Source organism: Phocoena phocoena, chromosome 1, assembly GCF_963924675.1.
Source record: "Phocoena phocoena chromosome 1, mPhoPho1.1, whole genome shotgun sequence".
Taxonomy (NCBI): domain Eukaryota; kingdom Metazoa; phylum Chordata; class Mammalia; order Artiodactyla; family Phocoenidae; genus Phocoena; species Phocoena phocoena.
Genome location: NC_089219.1, coordinates 73561723 through 73585398, shown reverse-complemented (window position 1 = coordinate 73585398; position 23676 = coordinate 73561723). Strand labels below are relative to the sequence as shown.

At 40.7% G+C, this 23676-nt stretch overlaps 1 protein-coding gene across 1 annotated transcript; it reads right to left on the bottom strand.

Moving 5' to 3' along the window:
- Positions 1-679: 679 nt before the first annotated feature.
- LOC136130564 (uncharacterized) lies at positions 680-23407 on the bottom strand. The gene is given in 2 exon segments (XM_065887101.1): positions 680-3054; positions 23320-23407. Coding segments are annotated over 2 exon segments (2463 nt in total).
- Between the last annotated feature and the right edge of the window lie 269 nt (positions 23408-23676).

The following is a 23676-nucleotide window of genomic DNA, read 5'->3' as shown; positions in this document are numbered from 1 at the left end:
CTGCCGTCAGTGAACCATATGACTTGTGCATCTAATAGGGGCTGGTCACATAGGTCTTCCCGAACCCCATGGATCTGAGCCAGTACCTCTGCACAATCATGGAGTGGGGAGTCTAAGTCTGGGTCAGGTAATAGAGAGGCAGGGTTTAAAGCCCGTGGTGGAGTGTAGCTGATTTTGAGAGGATTTAACAGTAGACCCTGGTAGTGGACCAATCGAGCATTGCTCATCCATCGGTCGGGAGGCTGTTTGAGAACCCCGTCGATGGCGTGGGGGGTGGTGACATGTAATTCCTGTCCCATAGTTAGTTTGTTGGCATCCTTTACCATTAGGGCTGTGGCGGCGATCACCCGGAGGCAAGGAGGCCAGCCTGCAGCCACGGGGTCCAATTTCTTCGATAGGTAAGCGATAGGCCTGGTCCAAGGACCGAGGGGTTGGGTCAACACAGCCTTAGCTATGCCTTTGTTTTCATCCACAAAGAGGTGGAAGGGTTTGGAGACATCAGGGAGACCCAGGGCGGGTGCGGATAGCAAGGCAGTTTTGATCTGCTGAAACGATTGCTCAGCCTCCTCTGTCCATTCAAAGGGCGTCTGTTCTTTGGTGGCTAAGTATAGTGGTTTGGCCATTTCAGCAAATTTGGGTATCCATAAACGGCAGAACCCAGCTGACCCCAAAAATTCTCTCACCTGTCGAGGCGTGGTGGGTCTGGGGATGCGAGGACAGTCTCTTTCCGTGCATCTGTGAGCCATCGTTGCCCCCCTTTCAGTAGGTATCCCAGGTAAGTTACCTCAGGCCTGCAGATCTGCGCCTTTTTGGCAGAGGCCCGGTATCCCAGGGTGCCGAGAGTCTGTAGGAGGTTTCTGGTTCCCTGCAGGCAGGCTTCAGTGGTCCCAGCAGCTATTAAGAGATCATCAACATACTGCAGGAGGGTTATATTGGGGTTTTGTCTCCGGTACTCACTGAGATCCTCGTGTAGGGCCTCATCAAACAAGGTAGGTGAGTTCTTGAATCCTTGGGGAAGTCTGGTCCAGGTGAGTTGTCCGTTTATGCCTCTCTCGGGATCCGACCATTCGAAGGCAAAGAGTTCTTGACTTTTGGGTGCTAAGGGTAAACTAAAAAAGGCATCTTTGAGGTCCAGCACAGTATACCATTGTTTTTCTGGACTAAGGGCACTCAAAAGAGTATATGGATTGGGTACGGTAGGATGGATGTCTATGACTCGTCTGTTAACTTCCCTCAGTTCCTGTACTGGGCGGTAGTCTTTACTGTTAGGTTTGCGGACTGGCAGCAGGGGTGTGTTCCAGGCCGACTGGCAGGGACGCAGTATACCTAGGTCAAGAAGCCGGCGAATATGTGGAGTGATACCAGTTTTGGCCTCTATGGGCATGGGATATTGTCGGACACGTGCAGGATCTGCCCCTGGTTTGATTTCTATGAATAGGGCTGGGCGATGTTTGGCTAGTCCCATCCCACCTGTTTCTGCCCATGCTTCGGGGAACTGCTGAAGCCATGACTTTATATCTTGATTTTGGGAGGGTGGTTCCTGGTGAAGTCGGTACTCATCTTCCAAGTTCAGGGTGAGCACAGATATGGGTTGGTTGTGAGGGTCTGTTATGATCGGCCCCTCTGACCGAAAATGAATTTGCGCTCCCATTTTAGTAAGTAAGTCTCTCCCCAGTAAGGGGCAAGGGCTATCGGGAATGACCAGAAAGGAGTGGGTTACTTTTCCTGTGCCCAAGTCTACAGTTCTCTGAGTGGTCCAGGGGTAACGTTTAACTCCCGTAGCTCCCTGGACCCAGGAGGTTTTGTCAGAAATTTTCCCGTGGGGCTTAACCAAGACCGAATGCTGTGCCCCTGTATCCACCAGGAATTGGACTGGTTTCCCCTCCACTTGTAGGGTTACCCTGGGTTCGGGGAGGGGGTCCGAACCCCGTCCCCCCTACTCTGCATCATGTGTAAACAGGACTGGGGTGGTGGGCTTCGGTTGCCATTGCCCCTGGTTGGGGCGCGGCTGCCTTTTTTTGGGGCATTCCCGAGCCCAATGGCCTTTTTCCTTGCAATAGGCACATTGATCTCTGTCCAATGGTCGCCTGGGAGGTCGAGTGGCTGGGGGGCCCCCTTGATCTTTCTGAACAATGGCGGCCAGGACCTTAGTCATTTTCTCAGTGGCTTTAAGTTGTCTATCCTCTGGGGCGTCTTGGTTATTAAAGACGCGCTGAGCAATACGGAGTAGGTCCTGTATCTGTTTGCCCTCCAGATCTTCTAACTTCTGGAGTTTCTTTTTAATATCAGGGGCTGCCTGGTTAACGAAGGACATTACAACGGCAGCCTGATTTTCGGGGGCCTCTGGATCCATAGGGGTATATTGCCTAAAGGCTTCCATTAATCTTTCTAAATAAGAGGAGGGACTTTCTGTTTTACCTTGTACAATTGAATATACCTTGGCCAAATTAGTGGGCTTGCGCGCGGCAGCCCGGAGACCCGCCATTAGAGTCTGGCGATAAATGAGCAGTCGTCCCCTACCTTCTCCGGTGTTGTAGTTCCAATCATCCTGCGGGGGGCGAGTTAAGGGAAAGGCTGCATTAATAAGATCAGGGTTAGCGGTGGGTTGACCATCATCTCCAGGAACCAGTTTTCTTGCCTCCAGCTGGATTCTTTCTCGTTCCTCGGTAGTGAACAGGATCCGGAGAAGCTGTTGGCAGTCATCCCAGGTGGGCCGATGGGTAAACATAACACTATCTAGAAGAGCTATCAAGTCTTTAGGATTATCAGAAAAACGAGCATTCTGGGTTTTCCAATTATATAAGTCACTGGTAGAGAATGGCCAATATTGGAGTCGGGGGTTCCCTGTCTCATCGGGAGGGCCTATTTCTCGCAGGGGTAGGGCTGTGGTGGAATCTGGATGGCGGAACCCTGGGTCGCGCTGAGTGCGTCCACGGGTGCGTCCAGCCGGCCCAGGGGAGTTATTTTCATTGGGCAGGAGGGCCGGCAGTGCCTCTGCCTCTCGCTCCTCCGGTTCTGACCTGGGTGGCCTCTCGGGAGGGGCCACAGGAGGTTCTTCCAAGGGGAGAGGAGCAGGGTCAGGAGCAGGAAGGGGGACCGGTTGTGGGGCCAAAGGAGGATGTTGATATGGAGGGGGTTCTATGAGAAGGAGGTCTTGGCTCTCAGAAAGTATGGGTGCGGTTGAGGTCTGAGGCTTGGGAGGTTTAGTTGGTCGGGCCGTAAGGATCTTATATGTCCCTGATGACAAAAAGGGGCCATCCAGGGAGGTGGGTTTTCTACCAGGTCCTGCCATACCAAGATGTAGGGGATTTGGTCCGGATGGCCTTCTTTCCCTGGTAAGAAAACTCTAGATTTAATTTTTAGGACTATAGGAAGACAAAAGGTACCCTCGGTGGGCCAACCAACCCCGAAAGTTGGCCATTCAGAGCGACAGAAGGTAATAAGTTTTCTTTTCCGGATGTCCAGACTGAGATCGTGTCCTCGGGATTTCACATCCCCAAAATTAGTGAGAAGGAGGGAGAGAGGGGTACTCTGTGTTTGGCCCATGTTTAGGTCCTGGAAGAGGTTGGTTAGAAAAGGTTATTCTGAAAACGAAAAAGTGATTAAGAGCAGTCCCAATAGCGGAGCCTGTAAAAGGAGGAAGGGAGGTTATCGCGTGCGCGCTTCAGATGGGCTATCAACCCCCAGATGGGTCGCGGTGGACGTCTCCAACCACGCCCGACTAGGTGTCCTATAGCGCGTCCGCCAGGACTGTCCTAGTCCCCAAAACAGAAGGTACCTTGAGCCAGCTTACTTACCGATCGGTTGTCAGCGATGACCCGTTGACCTGATGTCTGGTGGGCTTGGGGGCATCCCGGACGAGCCCCCAAATGAAATGCCCACGGTCACGAGACCCCTCCACAAGACCACCAGAGACAAGAGTCAAAGCCAAACGGCAAGGGTCATTTATTGCAGGTTCGAACCTGGACCTCCGCGCACTCGTTGCCGGTGACGCTAAGAGGTCCCGATGGAGTTTAGTACAGCTCTTTTATAGACAGGTACAAACAAGCTCGCGACCTTCAGGGGTGGGGGGTACTGATTGGCTAACTTTTAAACAAAGACATTAGTCACTGATTGGTTAACTTTTAAACAAAGACACTAGTCACCGTCTGATTGGTTGGATGGTTGCAAAAGGGGGTTCAGCAAGCATAGTTACAGAAGCGAGAGCGGCTGGTTAAGTTTCGGTTTCCTGAGGCTTTGTTTTTCAATTAGGAATACTTAAGATGGGGCCATAGTTACAAACAGTACAAACAGGAAGATCGATGTAATCCTAGCAGCACTACGGCCTAATGGCAGGGCATTAATTCAGTCCTATTTCTACCAAAGTAGAACATAGCCCTTCAGAATATATAACCACATGTTTAAGAGTGATTTCAAATTTTCATTTTTCCCAGAAAGGTGTGTTTCTAAGTTAGAATTTGCTCATAGCTCTTCCTGTTAAGCACAGCCATGCAGTTCATATGCAAGGTGGATTTTAATGTCTCTCAAGGTGAAACTCTGCATTGAACATGCAAATCACCAGCATCAAATTCATCAGCAAATATTGTTAGCTCAACCTGCAGAGTAAATCCAGAATTAGACCACTTCTCACCACCCCACTGCTATCTTTCTGGTCTGAGCCACTGGAAGCTCTTACTATCACTTCCTGTCTGGGCTCCCTGATTCTAATTCTGATTCCCCTCAGGCTCTTTCTAACCCAGATCTGTTTTATCAAAACATAAGGCTATGCTTTTGCTCAAAACCATCCAAGAGCTTTCCATACCACTCAGAGTAAAAGCCAAATCTTACCACAGTTTCAAAGGTCTTACGTGAGCCGGTTCCTACACCTACCCTGTTCTCTCTTCCATCTCCTACCAGTTTCTACCCAGTCACTTTAGTCTCCTTGCTGTCCATCAAAAGTCTTTTCCTTTGTAAGGCTCTCTCTCTCTCACCTCTTTCAGCTCTTTACTCAAAAGTCACTCTCTTAGTGAGGTCTTTTGTTGCTACTCTATTTAAAATTGCATTCCTCCCATAACTGCCTGTATCTCCTTTGCCTGACTGAAGTTTTTCGTGAGATTGACAATAAGTTATCCTTTGTTTACGTACTTCTTTTGTTTACTGTCTGCCTCTCCCCTTGAGAAGATAAGCTCTAGGAGGGGTCATGGAAAACACTGGGAGGCTCAGAGTAGGCATTCAAAAAAAAAAAATTCTTTTTGAATGAGTGAGTAGGACACCATAGTCTTATTCTTTGGAACCCTGTGAAGAGTTCCCATGGTCCAGTCTAAAAAGGGGTACAAAAATCCAGAGTATATGAGGCATATAATAATAGCACAACAGAGCAATTTTCTAATAACAAGTGCCCACCTACCCAGCACATACTGAGATCAACCAATGCCTGGGGTTCTAGCACTGCTACTGACTACTTGTTCCTGAATGTAACTGGATTTTTAAGCCTCTTGCTCTCACCTCAGTGCCTATCTCAGCAAACTCTGACATCATAGGACAAACCACAAATCCAACTCCAGATGCATTAAAAAATAATCTGGCTATTTTACTGAAGATCAGTTAGAAACACTGAAGAATATTACATTTCATATTACAACAAAACAAAACAACAAAACAAAACAAAACACTTCCTAAAAAATACTGCTTAAATATATTCTTTTTCCATGATTCCCTGTAGGGCTGTCCACATACTCTCTTGTCTCTCTTCTATGGGTCCCAGTAACTCCCTAGGACTATTCAGAGATTCGAGTAGTACTTAGATCTCATCCACCTGGCCAACATTCTGTAATCTCATGTCATTGTTTTGTAATATTTGTCCATTCAGATATGTGCATCATAGTGTCCTGACTAAAACTTGCTATTATCTTCCTATATCACAGAATATATAATACAAAATTTTTATAATGATCTTGATGGTGTTAAACTTGCCAAACTTATCTCTAGTTGGAGTTCTCACAATTTAAGCTTCACTCATACTGAATTGCAGCCTCTGGCACAGTTCTGGGCATTTGACAGATGGCTCCTTCCCTCCATAATACCTCATTTCTCAACCTTCTGATGGACTCCACTAGAAAATCACCTCACCGGTGAATTATTTCCCATCTTTCCACAGGAGGAATTGGTCATACTGGCTTCTTGCTCTTCTTTAAATACTCAAAGCTACTCCGCCTTGGGGCATTAGCACTTGCTATTCTCTCTGCCCCGACACACTTTGCTTACTTAGCCACAGGGCTTCCTCCCGTGCTTTCTTCAGATCACTGTTAAATACCGTTGTACCAGGGAATTGTTTCCCAATGACCCTGTGAAAAAGAGTCAGACCTACCCTGATCCTCCCTTTGGGGCTATCCATTCTCCTACCATGCTTTATTTTTTTCTCCAAAAGCATTTATCTCCATCCATAGGATATATATGTACTTGTTTATTTATTTATTCCCTCTCTTCCTCCACTGGAATGGAAGCTCTATAAGGGCAGATTTTTAAAAGGTTTTCTTCATTATTGTTCTCCCATAATCCAGTACAAATGCTTGGCATATATTATATGCTCAACAAATATTTGTTGAATTAACTGATGAATAAATGGTCAACTGTCTCTCTTACTATCAGATCTGTAGACTTTATGAGGGAAGCTACTAGGTGCATTTAATTCACAACTGTAGTAAATAATATGTGTTTAATAAGTGAATGGATGGATAAATAAATATATTATATCTTGAGTACTTAATACAGAGTTTGTTACATTGAATTCCTTTATATGCCTATACAGGAAAGACTTCTGGGAAGAGGGAACAGCAAATGCAAAGGCCAGTGGTACATATACACTTGACACACTCTAGGAGTAGCAGAGTCAAGGTGAACGGAATGGAGAGAATTAAGGAGAGAATAGTAGGAGCAGAATTCTAATTGGGGTATATCACTTAGAACCTTGTAGGTTATTTTCAACAGTTTAGCTTTGTTAAAAATAGGAAGGCACTGTAGGATTTGAGCACTGTAGTGACATGATCTGGCTTGCATTTTAACAGGATCACTCTACCTGCTATATTAAAATGGCAGAAAAACAGATCGAAGGTGGAGGAAGGAGGGTCAGTTACAAGACTATTGAAATAATCTTTATGAGAGATCATGGTGGTTTGGATCAGTCATGATTTGATAGCCATAGAGATGGTGAACAATGGTTATATTCTAGATACATTTCAATGGTAAACTCAATAGACAATCCTGATAGATTGGATGTAGGAGTGAAAGAAAAATATTATGCTAATATTTTGGTTTGTGAACTTCCACTTCCAAACAAGATAGAATAACAGACCAGATTTATATTCACGTGTGAAATAATTAAGGAAAAAATGTAAAGTATTTGAAACAATGGTTTTTAAGATACTGGATATATCAGACAATGAAGGACAGTGATCTCTGGCAGAAATGAAATAAATGAAGTGAGCTCTATTATTGCCAGAACACATGCCTTACTTCCCAGGCTGTGAGGCAGGAAGGGAGAACACAGGAGGATCCCAGAAAACTTATTCATTTGAGATGGAGCTGAGATTCTGGGGAGACCAAGGTGACTAGAGCTTTGAGGAGGGAGTAATGCAGAGAAGAGAACTTCACAGAGAGAGAGTCCTGGAGAACTGCAGAGGGTGCCCTTTGATTACTCAGGAGAGTATCGATCAGAGCATGCAGGTGAAAAAAATTACCTGAGGCTGTGAGAAGAAGCTTCCAAAGGGATTAGAGGCAGCAGGACCTGGTACTCACAAAAGACTAAGAGTAGCCAATCTGGAAAGCTTCATAATTGTTGGGGCATTGGGTAAAACCCAAGAGTCTTGCCTAAGACGTAGGGAATAATTAGCCCTCAAAGAAATGTTAAGGAACTTCTTCAAGCAGAAGGAAGAATGACACTAGTTGGAAATACAGATTGACACAAAAAATAAAGTGTATCTGAAATGGTAACTACATGGGTAAATATGTAAATTTTTTTCATTATCTAAATTTCTTTAAAAGATAATTGATTTTTTCTAAATCGGAGCTGGAGGAATCAGCCTCCTGGACTTCAGACTATACTACAAAGTCACAGTAATCAAGACAGTATGGTACTGGCACAAAAACAGAAATATAGATGAATGGAACAGGATAGAAAGCCCAGAGATAAACCCACATACATATGGTCACCTTATGTTTGACAAAGGAGGCAAAAATATACAAGTGAGAAAAGACAGCCTCTTCTATAATTGGTGCTGGGAAAACTGGACAGCTACATGTAAAAGAATGAAATTAGAACACTCCTTAACACCATACACAAAAATAAACTCAAAATGGATTAAAGACCTAGATGTAAGACTGGACACTATAAAACTCTTAGAGGAAAACATAGGCAGAACACACTATGACATAAACCACAGCAAGATCCTTTCTGACCCACCTCCTAGAGAAATGGAAATAAAAACAAAAATAAACAAATGGGACCTAATGAAACTTCAAAGCTCTTGCACAGCAAAAGGAACCATAAACAAGATGAAAAGACAGCCCTCAGAATGGGAGGATTTACTTGCAAGTGAAGCAACTGACAAAGGATTAATCTCCAAAATTTACAAGCAGCTCATGCAGCTCAATATCAAAAAAACAAAAAACCCAATCCAAAAATGGGCAGAAGACCTAAATAGACATTTCTCCAAAGAAGATATACAGATTGACAAAAAATACATGAAAGAATGCTCAACATCACTAATCATTAGAGAAATGCAAATAAAAACTACAGTGAGATGTCACCTCACACCAGTCAGAATGGCCAACATAAAAAAAATCTACAAACAATAAATGCTGCAGAGGGTGTGGAGAAAAGGAAACCCTCTTGCAGTGTTAGTGGGAATGTACATTGATACAGCCACTATGGAGAACAGAATGGAGGTTCTTTAAAAAACTAAAAATAGAACTACCATATGACCCAGGAATCCCACTACTGGGCATATACCCTGAGATAACTATAATTCAAAAAGAGTCATGTACCACAATGTTCATTGCAGCTCTATTTATAATAGCCAGGACATGGAAGCAGCCTAAGTGTCCATCATCAGATGAATGGATAAAGAAGATGTGGCACATATATACATTGGAATATTACTCAGCCATAAAAAGAAATGAAATTGAGTTATTTGAAGTGAGGTGGATGGACCTAGCGTCTGTCATACAGAGTGAAGTAAATCAGAAAGAGAAAAACAAATACTGTATGCTAACACATATATACAGAATCTAAAAAAAAAAAAAGGTTCTGAAGAACCTAAGGGTAGGACAGGAATAAAGATGTAGAGAATGGACTTGAGGACATGGGGAGGGGGAAGGGTAAGCTGGGACGAAGTGAGAGAGTAGCATTGACATATATACATTACCAAATGTAAAATAGATGGGTAGTGGGAAGCAGCTGCATAGCACAGGGAGATCAGCTCAGTGCTTTGTGACCACCTAGAGGGGTGGGATAAGGAGGGTGGGAGGGAGACGCAAGAGGGAGGAGATATGAGGATATATGTATATGTATAGCTGGTTCACTTTGTTATGAAGAAGAAACTAACACACCATTGAAAAGCAATTATACTCCAATAAAGATGTTTAAAAAAAAAGATAATTGATTTTTTCTAAAGAAAAACACTATTTTAATTATAGTAAATTAGCAATAGCTAAATTATAATTTTTTCAAATATATCATATAACATGCCATATGATTTTTATTCTATAAGCAGTTCATAAATTTCAATAAAATTAAAAAAAGAGAAAAAGCAGAAGGAATGTCACCCATCATTTCATCACTGATATAATACAAATATTCTTAACATGTTAATATGTGATATCAGAATATTTTGACCTTTTTTCTTTCAGTAGTATTTCTATGCATAATTTTCTGTGTTGTAATTGTAATTTCCATGTTTAATTTTAAATGTTTCTTATTTTTAGAACTCATACACATATTTATTTTCAATTAATTAATTGTATTGTGGTAAGAACACTAGCACAAGATCTACACTATTAAATTGCTAAGTGTACACTATGGTATTGTTAACTATAGGCACAAGTTGCATAGCATATCTCTAGAATTTATTCTTCTTACATAACTAAAACTTTATGCCAACAAACAGAACTCCTCATGGTCAAAAAGAGAAATTAGAAAATACTTGAACTAAATAAAAATGAAAATCCAACATTTCAGAATCTGTGGGAAGCAGCTAAAAGATTAGTTGGAGAGAGAAACTGATAGCACTAAATAACTCCATTGGAAAATAAGAATGATCTCAAATCAATTATCTCAATTCCTACCTTAAGAACTAGAAAAAGAAAAAAAAAAATTAAACTCAAATTAAGCAGAAAAAAGAAAATTATCAGAGCAGAAACTAAAGAAATATAAAACAGAAAAACATTCACTGAAACCAAAGGTGTTTCTTAAAGTCCAAAGAGATATGGCTTCTAGTAAATTTTACAAATGTTTTAAGGAAGAAATAATAGCAATTCTACTCAAACTCTTTCAGAAAATGGAAGAGATTACTTCTCAATCCATTCTATGAAGTCAGCATTATCCTGATACTAAATCAGACAAAAACATTACAAAAAGGAAAACTACAGACCAATATCCCTCATGAACATAGATACTAAAATTCTGAACAAGATTTTAGTAAATTGAGTCCAAAAGCATGTAAAGGGCATCATGACTAAGTATGATTTGTCTGAGACATGCAACAGTGATTTAGCAATAGAAAATCAATAGAAAATGGATGAATGCAATTCATTTTATCAACAAACTAAAAGAGAAAAGTTGTACAATCATATAACTGGGTGTTGAAAAACATTTGACAAAAATCTAACATCAATTCCTGGTTAAAACTCTCAACAAACTAAGAATGAAAATGATTCCATAACTGGATTAAGGGGAATTTACCAAAAACTTATAGGTTACATCATACTAAATGGTGAAAGACTGAATGTTTTCCTTTAAAATCAAGAATAAGGCAAGGATGGTTGCAATCACTACTTCCATTTAATATTGTGCCAGAGGTTCTACCCAGTGATTTAAAGAAAGGAAGAGAAACAAAAGACAGCCATATTGAAAGATGAAGGAAAACTGACTTAGAAGACAGCATAATCATCTATGTAGAATATTGTATAAAATCTACAAAAAACTTATTTGAATTAAAAACCAAATTTAGCAAGGTGTCATGATATGAGCTCAATATACAAAATTAATTTTGTTTCTATACAGTAGCAACAAAGAAGCAGAAATTAATTTTTAAAGTACCATTTATAATAGCATCAAAAACATTAAATCTTTAGGGGTAAATCAGACAAAAATACATGAAACCTGTACACTGAAAACTGTAAACCAGTGCTGAGAGAACTTTAAAGACTTAAGTAAATGGAGCTATATGTTGGAAGACTCAGTATTGTTCAGATGTTAATTGTCAAGGATTTGATCTATAAATTAAATGCAATTCAAATAAAAATTTCAGTAAGCCTGTTTTATAAAAATTAACAAGCTGATTTTTAAAATTCATATGGAAATACAAAGGATCTAGAACAGCCAAAACAAGAACAAAGTTGGAAGACTAACACTAACTGATCTCAAAATTTATTATGAAGCTGCAACAATCAAGACAGTATGGTATTAGCATACACATAAAGAAACAGATCTGGAGAGTCTGGAGAGTCCAGATAGACTTGCATATATATGTACAACTGATGTTTGACACAGATACAAAATTAATTCAATTTAATTTTGGAGAAAAGTTTGTTCAACAAATGCTGTGGAAACAACTGGATCTGTTGCCACAGATCTGCTACACAAAAAAAGCAAAACAAAAAACAAACTTTGATCCGTATCTTGAAAACCTTGTACTATATACAGATATTAAATCAAAATGGGTAATGGGTCATGGACCTAAATGTAAAACCTAAATGTAAACCTACATGTAAACCTAAATGTAAAACAGGAGAAAAATCTCTGCAAGCTTAGATTAGGCAGAGTTCCTCGATAAAACACCAAAGACATGATTCACAAAAGAACAAATTGATAAAATGGACTTCATTAATACTAAAAACTTCTGCTCTTTGAAAGACATTATTAAGAAAATGGAAAGGCAAGCCACATACTGGAAGAAAATGTTTGCAAGTCATATATCTGATGAAAGGCTTATATCCAGAATATGTAAAGAAATCCCAAAATTCAATAATGAAAAAATCAAACAACTGAATTAAACAATGGGCAAAATATTTGAATAGACACTCCACTAACAAAAGACATATGAATGGCAAATAAGCATATGAAAAGATGTTCAACATTACTGTTCATCAGGGAAATGTAAATTAAATCCACAATGAGACACCACTACACACTCATTAGGATGACCAAAATTAAAAAAAATGATTATACTGGACTTCCCTGATGGCACAGTAGTTAAGAATCCACCTGCCAATGCGGGAGACACGGGTTCCAATGCGGGGGACACGGGTTCGAGCTCTGGTCCGGGAAGATCCCACATGCCGCGGAACAAATAAGCCCTTGAGTCACAACTGCTGAGCCTGTTCTCTAGAGCCCGCGAGCCACAACTACTGAAGCCTGCGTGCCACACTACTGAAAACCATGTACCTAAAGCCTATGCTCTGCAACAAGATAAGCCACCGCAATGAGAAGCCGGCACGCCGCAAGGAAGAGTAGCCGCTGCTCGCCACAACTAAAGAAAGCCTGCGTGCAGCAACAAAGACCCAATGCAGCCAAAAATAAATAAATACATAAAAATTAAAAAAAAAAAAGATTATACCAAATGTTATGGAGAATGTGGAGCTACTGAAACTCTCATATATTCCTAGTGGGAATGTAAAAAGGCATAATCACTTTGGAAAACAGTTTGGCAGACTCTTAGGAATTTATACATACACCTACCTAATAGCCTGTAGAAATTTATAGCAGCTTTATTTTTTCCAGGCAAAAACAGGAAACAACCCAAATGTCCATTAATAGTGAAGGGACAAATTTATGTATATTCATACTATCAAATATTACTCAGCAAAAATATTATGAATTAGTGATACGTGTAAAGACATGGAAGAATTTCAAATTAATTGTGCTGATTTAAAGAAGCCAGAGAAGGAAGAGTATGCATTGTACGATGGTATTTATATACAATACACAAAAGAAAATGCAATCTTCAGTGACAGAAAGCACTATAATGATGGAAAGCAGATGGCTGGTGACCTAGCAAGGGGAGCGGGAGAAAGTGGTGAGGGTGAGGAAGGAGGGATTACAAAAGGACTAAAGGAAATATTTGTAGATGATGACTATGTTCACTATCTTGATTGTGATAATGGTTTCATATGTGTATATACATATGTCAAAACTTATCAAATTGTACACTTTAAATTTGTGCAGTTTATCATATGTTGCTTACACCTCAATAAAAAAAAATGAAAAAAAAAATTAAAACGCCAAAACTTTAGCTTAAGCTATTAGAGGAATGGAATTGCCTTTAACTGTGATGAGATGCCTGTGGGTAGATTGGCTTTGGGGGAAGGATCGAGAGTTCAGTCTTGGACGTGTTATGTTTAAGAGTTTATTAGACATCCAAGTGAGATACCAAATAGGCAGTAGAAAATACAAGTCTAGAGTTCAAGGGAGAGGTCTGGGCTGGAGATAGATGTGGGAGTCACTGACACACAAATAATACTTAAAGCCTTGGAAGGCACGCAAAGGACATTTGTGATTGACTTGGGAACCTTATTTCTGAATCATCCAACATTTACCAACCACTTATTACAATCAGCTCAATACAATTGATGAGATAGTGTTGCATGAGGCTGTATTGTGTAACATATACTGTTTTTACGTAAGTGATTTGTGCATGATATACTTTTTTGGCAGAGAATACAGTTTTCTTTTTAATGTGGCTTTGTCTGCTTTGGATGTCTACTAAAGCTCCCTAGGACTGTGCTTGCTGGGGAGCTGACAGTCTATCAGAGTTTTCTTTAGTTAGCGGGAGTTTGAAAGCTAGCGCTGAAAAGTCCATGCTAATGACCTGGTAATTGTTTTAATGGATTTTCAATGAAGTGTGAAGTTCTCGGCTGACTTCTCAACAAAGTGTAAAGTATGGTAAAGTGTGTGAGAGAGTTATTCTCATTCCTGTGAATTTGTCTCTATCTGTTTACAGAATCAAGAAACATTGCCAAGTACAGCTTTGGCTATTTTGTCAATACAAATCTGCTTTGGGTGTGTGAGATTCAAGCGGGATGTCTGGATTCTGTTTAGCAGATGGCCTGGGGCAAAGCAGGGTACCTCCAGAAGAGCCTTCAGCCCTTCTGAGCAAAGAGAAGACTTGACCATCTGATAGACTGAGAATAAGGGCCCTGAAGATGCCAGCCTGGATTACTGGCAGCTATCTTGCTCAAGACTTCTCTTGCCTCTCACCTGGAAGGGAATAGATGCTTCTCTAGGCTTTTTCATTTCTTGTTTCTAATACGTTTTGTCTAGAGGACCAAATATTCCTATTGTGCTTCCCAATCCCCATAAAAGAGCACTCCGTGCAATTGACATTAGTGTTTGATTTAGGTTTACTGCTGTGTTAAGCCATCTTGGGGTGTGCATTTATGCTAACCCAGAAATGATTGAGGAATAGCAAACTTTCCTCACAGTGCTGAAGGTGTAGAGAATGCATAGTTTTTTGTGTTATGAAATTTGTTTTCTTCTGCCTTTGTTTTATGGCATATAGTAGATTTCAAGGGCATGGAATGGTCAAATGTTGTTTCTTGTTTGGGTCTTTAGGGCTTGGAGTCTGCACTCTATGTCAGCTCTTTAGAAGAAATACTACTAAGAGTACAGGGAGGCCACTGACAGCTCTACTCAAGGGTGGAATTCAGCTCAGGGCAAGGCAATTGTGACTTAGGCCCTAGTCAGTAAGTTTTAAGGTGTTATTATAAATGAATCAGTCTCGTAGATCTGAACTTCATTGAGGTTCTTAGTGTTGCAGTGAATTAACAGTGTATGACTCTTAGGTTGGGTTCCTTGGAAACAGGCACTGAGGTGGAGATTTGTATCCAAGAGGTTTATTGAGTAGCACTCTCAGGCACAGCACCAAATGGAAAGTGCGGGGAGTAGGAATGGGTAGAGGGAGACGTTGAGCTGAGATACAGTTGTAACAAAGCCTTAGCCCATCCCCTGGGGAGACCTGGATTTGGAGGGTGGTCCTACAGAGTTGTTCCAAATTGAGGCATGATGGTGGGAACTTTGTACAGTTGGATACAGGCTGCTCTTGGAGAAAGAGTATAAACTTGGACTCTCTCCCTTTGGCACAGAGTAATTCTTGGATTGGGATGCAGAAGTTAACCATCGACAGCCAACACACCTAGCAGCCAGGGTAATGAATGCCTCAATTCTGAAGGGAAGATCTGAGTCAGGCAATATAGCATCCTTTACATGATTAATAATGAAAGACAAGATTATACTGTAGCTATATTATTGACAACAGTAATGTTTCATTTTGCTTTGAAATTACGTCAGTTATTTGTACTAATAATAACAAAATAACCTAATTGAAGGCCTACTCTGCACTGTCCACTTTCATATACTGTAGTTTCCTGTTTTTTTTTTTTTTTCCTTCTTTTAATCCTCACAGCAACCCTTTAAAGTAAGTATCATGTTACCATTGCTCTTGAAATGTATGGTTCAGGGATATGAATTGCCCAATTTCATACAATTACTATCTGATCACATCACATGTTTCTTTCTACACTGTCATCTCTGTCCAGCTATATTAAACTTTTTGTGTTTCCAAAATTTATCTTGCTTTTCCTTGTTTCTTTGCATTTGTATGATGTTGATTACCTGGAATGTCTTGCCTTGCTTGTCTGCCTATCAAACATCCATTCATCCTTCAAGGCTCATTCTAAAGATTATCTCCCCTGTGAAGTTTTCCTGGACTCCCTCTCCAATAGTTATTCTCTCTTCGTCTATGGTCTCGGAACACTTTGTACATGATACCCCATAGATGCCTGATACATACGTGTTCATGAAATGAAGGCATGGGTTCATCTTTTCAGTCATGTTGCTTGGCTTTGAGATTTGCCTAATACATTTCTTCTATGAAGCCACTCAATCTTGGAACCACTTTTTTTTCCTGCAGTTCCCAGTGAAGCCTGGTATGTGTACCCAAGGAATTTATCTTGGCTGATCAAGTTGAGCATCACCACAGCAAATATTGGAAACTGCTACCAGATTTTCCATTTCAGGGATGCTTTTGATGATGAATTTGTCTGAAACTCATATAAATTACACCCAAATTGTATTCCCAGGCAATTGTTTGATTCCATGCTGAAGATATACTGAGTTTGTTCATACCCAGAAAGTGTAAAGAATATCTTAATTCATTTTGTTTACTTTCTTTTTGGGGCAGCTTCTTACACACTGACAGAATTTCAGTGTGGGGAGGAATAATGTGACAGTAATTAGCACTGATTTTGCTGATGAAATATCCGAGGTTATAAGTGAAGACACACGCTGTTAAATGACCTTAGTGATGATCTACAAACTTGCTCTAAGTTCTAGAGCTCTGCTGGTGGGCCCCATGCCTCAGGCTCTCTTCCCTGTTTTCTTTTGTGTTCACTCTTGGACAGAACTAACCAGGATGTTAAAGCTCCACGATGACCGCAGGATATGTAACTCTGTTCCCAAGTTATTGAGTTAGAAAAGGAATCTTCTGAATTAAAAGCAGTGATAAGTACAAGTTTATAAATTCTTTGTAGCAACTTTGAACAAGAGTAGAAATAATGGACTCTCTTACTAAATAGGACTCCTTGCATTGCCTTACCTCTTTTCATTGGCAATTTTACCAGGGACTAAAGCCAGCTCTGTCATCATGGAGCAATCTTTGACCTTTCATGAATGCTTCTGAGCTGAGAAACTGGTTGGTGTCTGGAAGTTTTCTTCCATCAGACCAAGTATAATTTGAAGGGAAGATGTATACTGGAAAATGGATTTTTGCTTCCATTGGCCTGCACTTTTGCCTGTGCTTTGTTGGCACTGTCAGGAGTACTGCAGTGTAGACAGTCATAGAGTGAGTGCCACCTGCCCAGCTCCTCTCATGTTCAGCCTCACCCAAGTCCTGAACATTCTCGGCACTCTCTTGTATCTACCTTGTCTATCTGTTTCGCTAAACTGGTTTCTTCTGATGACAAAGCCCCTTCTAAACTGTAAATTACATATCTATTCATTCCCCTTTCAATGCATTATGGTGCTATTCCCTCTCATAAAGGGATGATTCTAATAAGTGGGTCTATTGGAATAATTAATGCAGATCTCATAAGTGACAATTTACAAGTCAGGAGTGGCTTAAATAAGGGAAGGAAGAGGCTGGTCTAATTTACCTTATTGCACATTTCTTGCCACTGACTTTACAGAACAAATGGAACTAAATCATTGTTAATGCTGAGCCTTAAATTTTTCTTCTAGTCATTTCTCTCTCTTTTAGGTATTCACACTCATAAACACACTGTCCCTTAAATATTAATCCAGCTTTGTTATTTAATCAAAAAGCTTCTGTGTTCTTTTCTTACTTTACTTTAGCCTTTTGTGAGACATATCAAAAACACCAAAAAGACTACATAATTTATAACTACAGTTTCTTTTTCCTCTTTCAAACTCCCATTTTCATGGACAAGTGATACTTTTGTAACTTCTTGGAGACTGTCTGTCATTAAATCATTCCCCCGGGTCAGTGTGCCCTTTACCAGTCAATAATACAAATCAATATTCTGGAGGTTTATAGAAGATGTTAAAGACATCTCTCAGAAACCCAAAGATTATACAATTTTTCCAAAAAGTTTTAAATTGTCCTTCTTTAGCTCTTGAAAGCATCAGTTCCTCACTTTCAAAGTATTGTGACAGTTTCTCTTGGTTTGTTTTATTGTAGAATCCGAGTTGTCCTTATATTCCTGTTTGTATTAGCCATTAACACCATTTTACCTAATCCCCAACATTTGTTTATGCTTTGTGTCTTTGTATTCATTGCCTGAAAATGTTTGGTACATGTACTCACATTTATTTAGTCAAGAAATGTTTATTCAGGGGCTACAATCATGCCTAATACCTTGGAAATAATGGATTTCCAATGGATCCTCTAAAAGGATCCATTCCAAGATCCTTTTAGAGGATCTTATTCAGGGCTGCTTACACTCATGAGGTTCTATTCAGGGATTAAAAACAGAGTATGGCATAGAAATTACCCATGAAGTGGTGAAAACAAGCATGGAATCAGGGAGGTGCTCAGACAGTGAGGGCTCCAGGGAGGCACAGAGAGACAGGGTATCTAAACAAGCCTGCTGAAGGTCAGTGAGCTTTTTCTGGAGGATCTGATATCTACACTATATCTTGAAGAAAAAAGTGGTCTCCAAGTAAGGAAAGAATGGAAAAGTGTAGCAGGCAGGAAAAACAGTGGTTTCAAATATGATGGTGTAGTTGGAATTACAAATAATTCAATATCACTAGAGTGAAAAGGAGAAGTCAGAAATTGGGGTGGGGATGGGTTCGGAGACATGACTCTGGAGGTGAGCAGAATCCAGCTCATAGCAAACTTTCTATGCCATGCTAGGGAGCTTGTTTTTTATTCTACAGACAGCAGGGAACTGTGGAAAGATTTTTAGCAGAGGAGGAAATAGATTTACATTTCAGTTCACTTTCTGGGGTGTGAGGAGAACACATTTGAGGAGAGTGAGTTCAAGGGCAGGGAAAACAGTTTGGAAAGTGGCTGCAGTTCTCTAAATGAGGTGTGAGGATAGCTGAGACTCCAGTAGAGGTGGTAGACCTACAAAGAAAGGGACTCATTTGAAAAATCTTTAGGAAATACTCTTGTTTGGGGAAGGTGAGTGGATTGCCCATCCTGTCATCCATCCATGAGAGTGTGTAGGTTCCGTCTCTTTGGTGGTTCTTGGAGTGAGAAAGACATTATTCTTTCCTGAAATGATTCCCAGTATCTTTGTGCACTGTCAATACATTAGGCATCTGATTTCGCAAGGATAATGCTCAAGAGACACCAAGTTTTCTGCAGTGGGTCCAATGCGTTATTCAAAAGATTTTTTTTTAACCTCTTGAATATCTGAAGCTTAATCCTAGTGAGGAGAGCTGTCATTTTCTTCCCAGACAGGAAGCTGAACTGTCTTTTCGAATACCCCGGGGCTTTCTGGACTCACAAACCTTTCATTGTAAGTACTTGTCTAACTTACAGGGAAGTTACACAGAGTTCTCACCATTCCCTATGCTTAAGATGCATCACACATCTATAGTCTGCCTTTGGTGCGTGGGCCCCTCAAAGTAAGCACCTCCGCAGAGGTCAAAGGAATTGTTCTCTGAATTTGGAGATGGGTCTCAGTACGGGGGCATGTGATGTCTATGCTCAAGACTGCTGGTAGTTATGCATTAGATCCCCAGTCTATGGAAACTTAGCTGCCAGAAGAAAAGAAATATCTAACTTTAAAAAATTAATTCATTTATTATTTAAAATATTTATTAAGATGCTATTCCATGGCCTGGTGCTATATGTGGTACTGATTGATTTATTCTTTCTCTGGGATTAGATGGGTGGTAAGTCAGGGCTAGGGAATGGGCCATGTGAGGCTTGTCCTCCCATCCACGGGTGGGGGTGGATAACCACCCAGGACAGCCATAAACCAGGGTAGTATGTGGAGGGATCTAAACCAAAGTCCTGGGGCAGAAGCCAAAAGTCAGGAGCTAGTGGGTACACATGTAAGTGTGAAATCCAAGGGGGAAGAAAAAAGATGGAGAGGCGAGACAGAGTTAAGGGGTAGCACCAGACAGGGATGGAGCCAAGTGACAGCAGGTTCAGAATGAGAGCAGAGATCCAGGGACATCGCTGCAAACAGATGGGAGTGAGAGGCTCACTGTACGGGATGCTGGGGAGTTACGGGTGTGGGTGCTTCCCGTTTGCTTAACAAGCACAGGTTTTGTGGCAGACATGCCTTTGGAGGTGCAAGGTAAGGGCTCTTAAAAAATCACTGTCTGCTTGCAGCACATAAGACTAAAACAAATGGAAACCAGCAGGCACAGAAAGCAGACAGCACCGACTGACTGTACTATTGTGTGATGTGAGCACCTAGAGAAAGAGTTCAGTGTGGACCAAATTTGTAGGAATTTGGTGAATGAAGTAGAGGTTAAGTTGTACAATTGTCTTCCTCAAAAGCCTTATTCTTTTCAGCCAAACTCACCATGCCTTCCCTGACTCCACATTATCCACACTCCTTCTGTCGACCGCTCCCTGTGACATTATGCTTCCGACTCTTGCTGAGGAGCCACCTTCTTTATGACAGCCCACCCAGAGTCGCTAACTCAGCATCGATTGCCCTCCCCACCCATAAAATTTGTATCCACCTCCTCCTGGCTGGTAGTCACTTCAGCAGTTGTCTCTGTTAGATCATGAGATCCACAGAATATTTTATTATTCACTGTTGATCTCCCTGGACATCCAGCCCAACAAATGATGGAGGACGCTTCACTCGGGCAATTACAGATCTCCATCAACTATGCCCCACTATCCTTCTCCTATTTCCACAGTTTTGAAAACTTCATCTTTCATTAGTCTGGAATCTGCCCCTTCGTTCTAGGTAAGCCTGTCCATCTCCCCTCTCCACTGACATTTTATTCCTTCCAAACTCTTTTTGCTCCCTTTTCCCATCTGCACTTCCCTTTCTTCTTTCTTCCTGCCATCATCCTCTTCTTTTCCACTTCTTGTTCCTTTTTTGCCCCTTCAGGAACCATCTTCAAGATCTTTCCTTCATGACTCTTGACACATATTCACCTTTTGTACTATTATTCTTCACTTGCCAATACATTTGTAACTATCCTCATACCATTCATTCATCAAAACATTCATGCATCAATTTTTCTCATCAAATACTTATAAGTGACTACTATGTGAAATAAAGTGTGTTACACACTGGAGACACACCAGGGAATGTGACACACTCCCTGCTCTTCAAATGTTCAGTCTGGTGCATTTGGATTGTCTCCCTACTTGAGTTTAAAAAATAATAAACATAGACATTCACATTTACTTCACAGTTTACAATGTATTTACAAACTTTATTTCTTGTGTAACTTGATCTTTTTCACAAATTTTATATGTAAGCTTAGTTGAGCAAAAATTAATTTCAAATAAATTATATTAATTAAAAATTATCTATTGGACAACCCAGATGCTCTAACTCAAAGTCCAGTGCTCTATCTACCCAGGGGTACCGCAGGGAGGAGAATTTCTCCTCAGGTTCTTTAATAACTTCTCAATAGTTCAAAGAATGGTGTTCCCGCATAGTTAGCACTCAGTAAATCTTTAGTCATCTTCCTGAGGAATTTGCCATTACTTGATATTCTGACTAAAAAAATAGAGGAGATCAAAAGTGGTCGATCTGTCTGATTTTATTTGCCCAAGTTCATTTGACCCAAGGAAAGATTGTGCCTGGGAAATGTCATACAGTCAAAATGGCACATCATAAAACTTGGATCCTGTAAGAAAACAGAATTTAGTTCTGGCTCTTCTACCTTTGCACAGAGTGGTGGCAGCGGTGGTGGTGGTAGTGGTGATGGTGGTGGTATGTATTTGTGTTTAAGTATTACTCTCTATCTCTATGAATTTTTAAGAGTTTGAAGCATTTAAAACATATTTGTTTGAAAGTACCATGAAGACTGGTGGGAAATGAAGTGTCAGGGTGCAGAAAAGAGAGGTATCAGACATATTATGGTGGTGGTTGTCCTAGTCATCCTCTTTTCTTGAACCTGGTGATTTCTGGTTGCTCTGGCTGGGATCTGTGGTTCTCAAGATCAATGAACTCATGGAATTCAACACTGGTGGAGTTGAACATTAGAGTTCGACATCAATAACCAGATACATAAGACTAACCTCAAACAAATTCTAACTTAACAATGTCATTGCCATGTAGAACTGCCTGTCGTTCCAACTTCTATAATTCAATACAATTCAGTTCAATCCCATTAAACTAACATTTACTGATCATTGGCAACATTCTAGACACTCAGGGTTACAGAAGAATAATGCTCAGACCCTGACCTCCAGCAAACTCAAGTAGTCTTTCTTTTTTTCTCCTATCATGCCATTTTTTTTTTGTCCTGTTTCTCTATGGTCCCTAAAAGATGTGGGGAAGACATCAATTATCTCTTCTTTTTATAAAGAAACATTGGTTGACATGTTTTTCTCTTTTGTCAAAAGAATCCTTTTAGTCTTAAGCATATCCTTTCCCTGGCACCCAGTACATTTGATCACCTGGTAACTGTCCCAGCTCCCCACAGAGAACCAGGAGAAGACCACAAAAGCCATTTTATTTGTTTCAACTCAGCTGAGTTCTTAGAGTTCACCTTCCAGTTGGACAAACATTATAACAAAGTGAAAGGCAAAAAAAGGTCAACTTTTGAATGGCCTTGTCAGAAGAACAACACACTCTCAGAAGCTGGCTGATTTGCTCTATCTTTTGATTCTTTGCAAGATGGAAAAAAGTGCCTAACTGATGTAACGCTGACATTCCTTCTCTCCAAAAGTCCAGAATGGCACCTTCCATGGCCGCTGTCATTCTGAATGCTGACTGCCCCTCTGGGGGGAATTCACACTGAGACTTGTGCTGCACAGCAAAACTTCTACTCGGATAACAAAGAAGTGGCCGCGGGTGCAGGGGCGTGCCCAGTGTATGAAAATGGATTTGTGGATGCCACAAGAAGGGGCACAGAGATTCAGGAGCTCTCTTAGCTTATAATAGTCAGGAAAACTTCACGTTCTGTGCTAGAAATGAGAGCAGGAGAAAAAAATTAGCATAAGGAAATAAAGTGAGGAAACAATCTGTTTGCATCTAATGTCTCAGGAAACACATATTTTATATACATTCTGGCAACAATACAGGTATGCAAAAATGGGTTTTTTTTTTAACCCCCCAGATATTTCAACTATAATGATCTGTTTCAAGATCTTTCCCAGTCATGAAATGATGAACTGGGGGAGTGAAGCAAGGCGAAGACTACTGAGAGTCTAGGAAGTTTTTATTAAGTGACTCATAAATAGCAGGAGGAAAATTACGGTGGTTACAATAAGCTCATTTTAATTAAAGTGAAATGTATTTTTTCCTGATGTGGAACTGTATTCTGAATTCATCACTACAGGGTCTGGGTAAATTCAAACACTTAAGAACTAAGTCCTGATAGGAGCAGATGTGCTTTAGGTACGTTACAAATGGGGCCACTGGTGCACTGGACTAATTTTCCTGCTTAACCTTGGAGAGCTGTGACCTCAGTGGCCCCATTTGTAACGTACTCAAGCTCTTTAAGCTCTTTGAGTTCTCGCAGAAGTATTTTTTCCATCTGCGAAATGGAAAGGGATGTTGCAGGTGCTTTGTGGGCAATGTATAAACAGCAACCATCTTAGAGGAGTAGGATTTAGGAATAATGATGTAAGTTTATGTCTCCCTCACCCTTTCTTTCCCACCCTGACCAGTCCTCTGTCTTCACAGACTGAGCTGACTCAGGGACTCTTGCTCCCCTTTGCACAAGCCTTAAGCACAAGTGGGTGTGCGTGGGTGGATTTGACCGGTGACAAATATGCACTACAGAGGCACTTGAAAGAACACCCT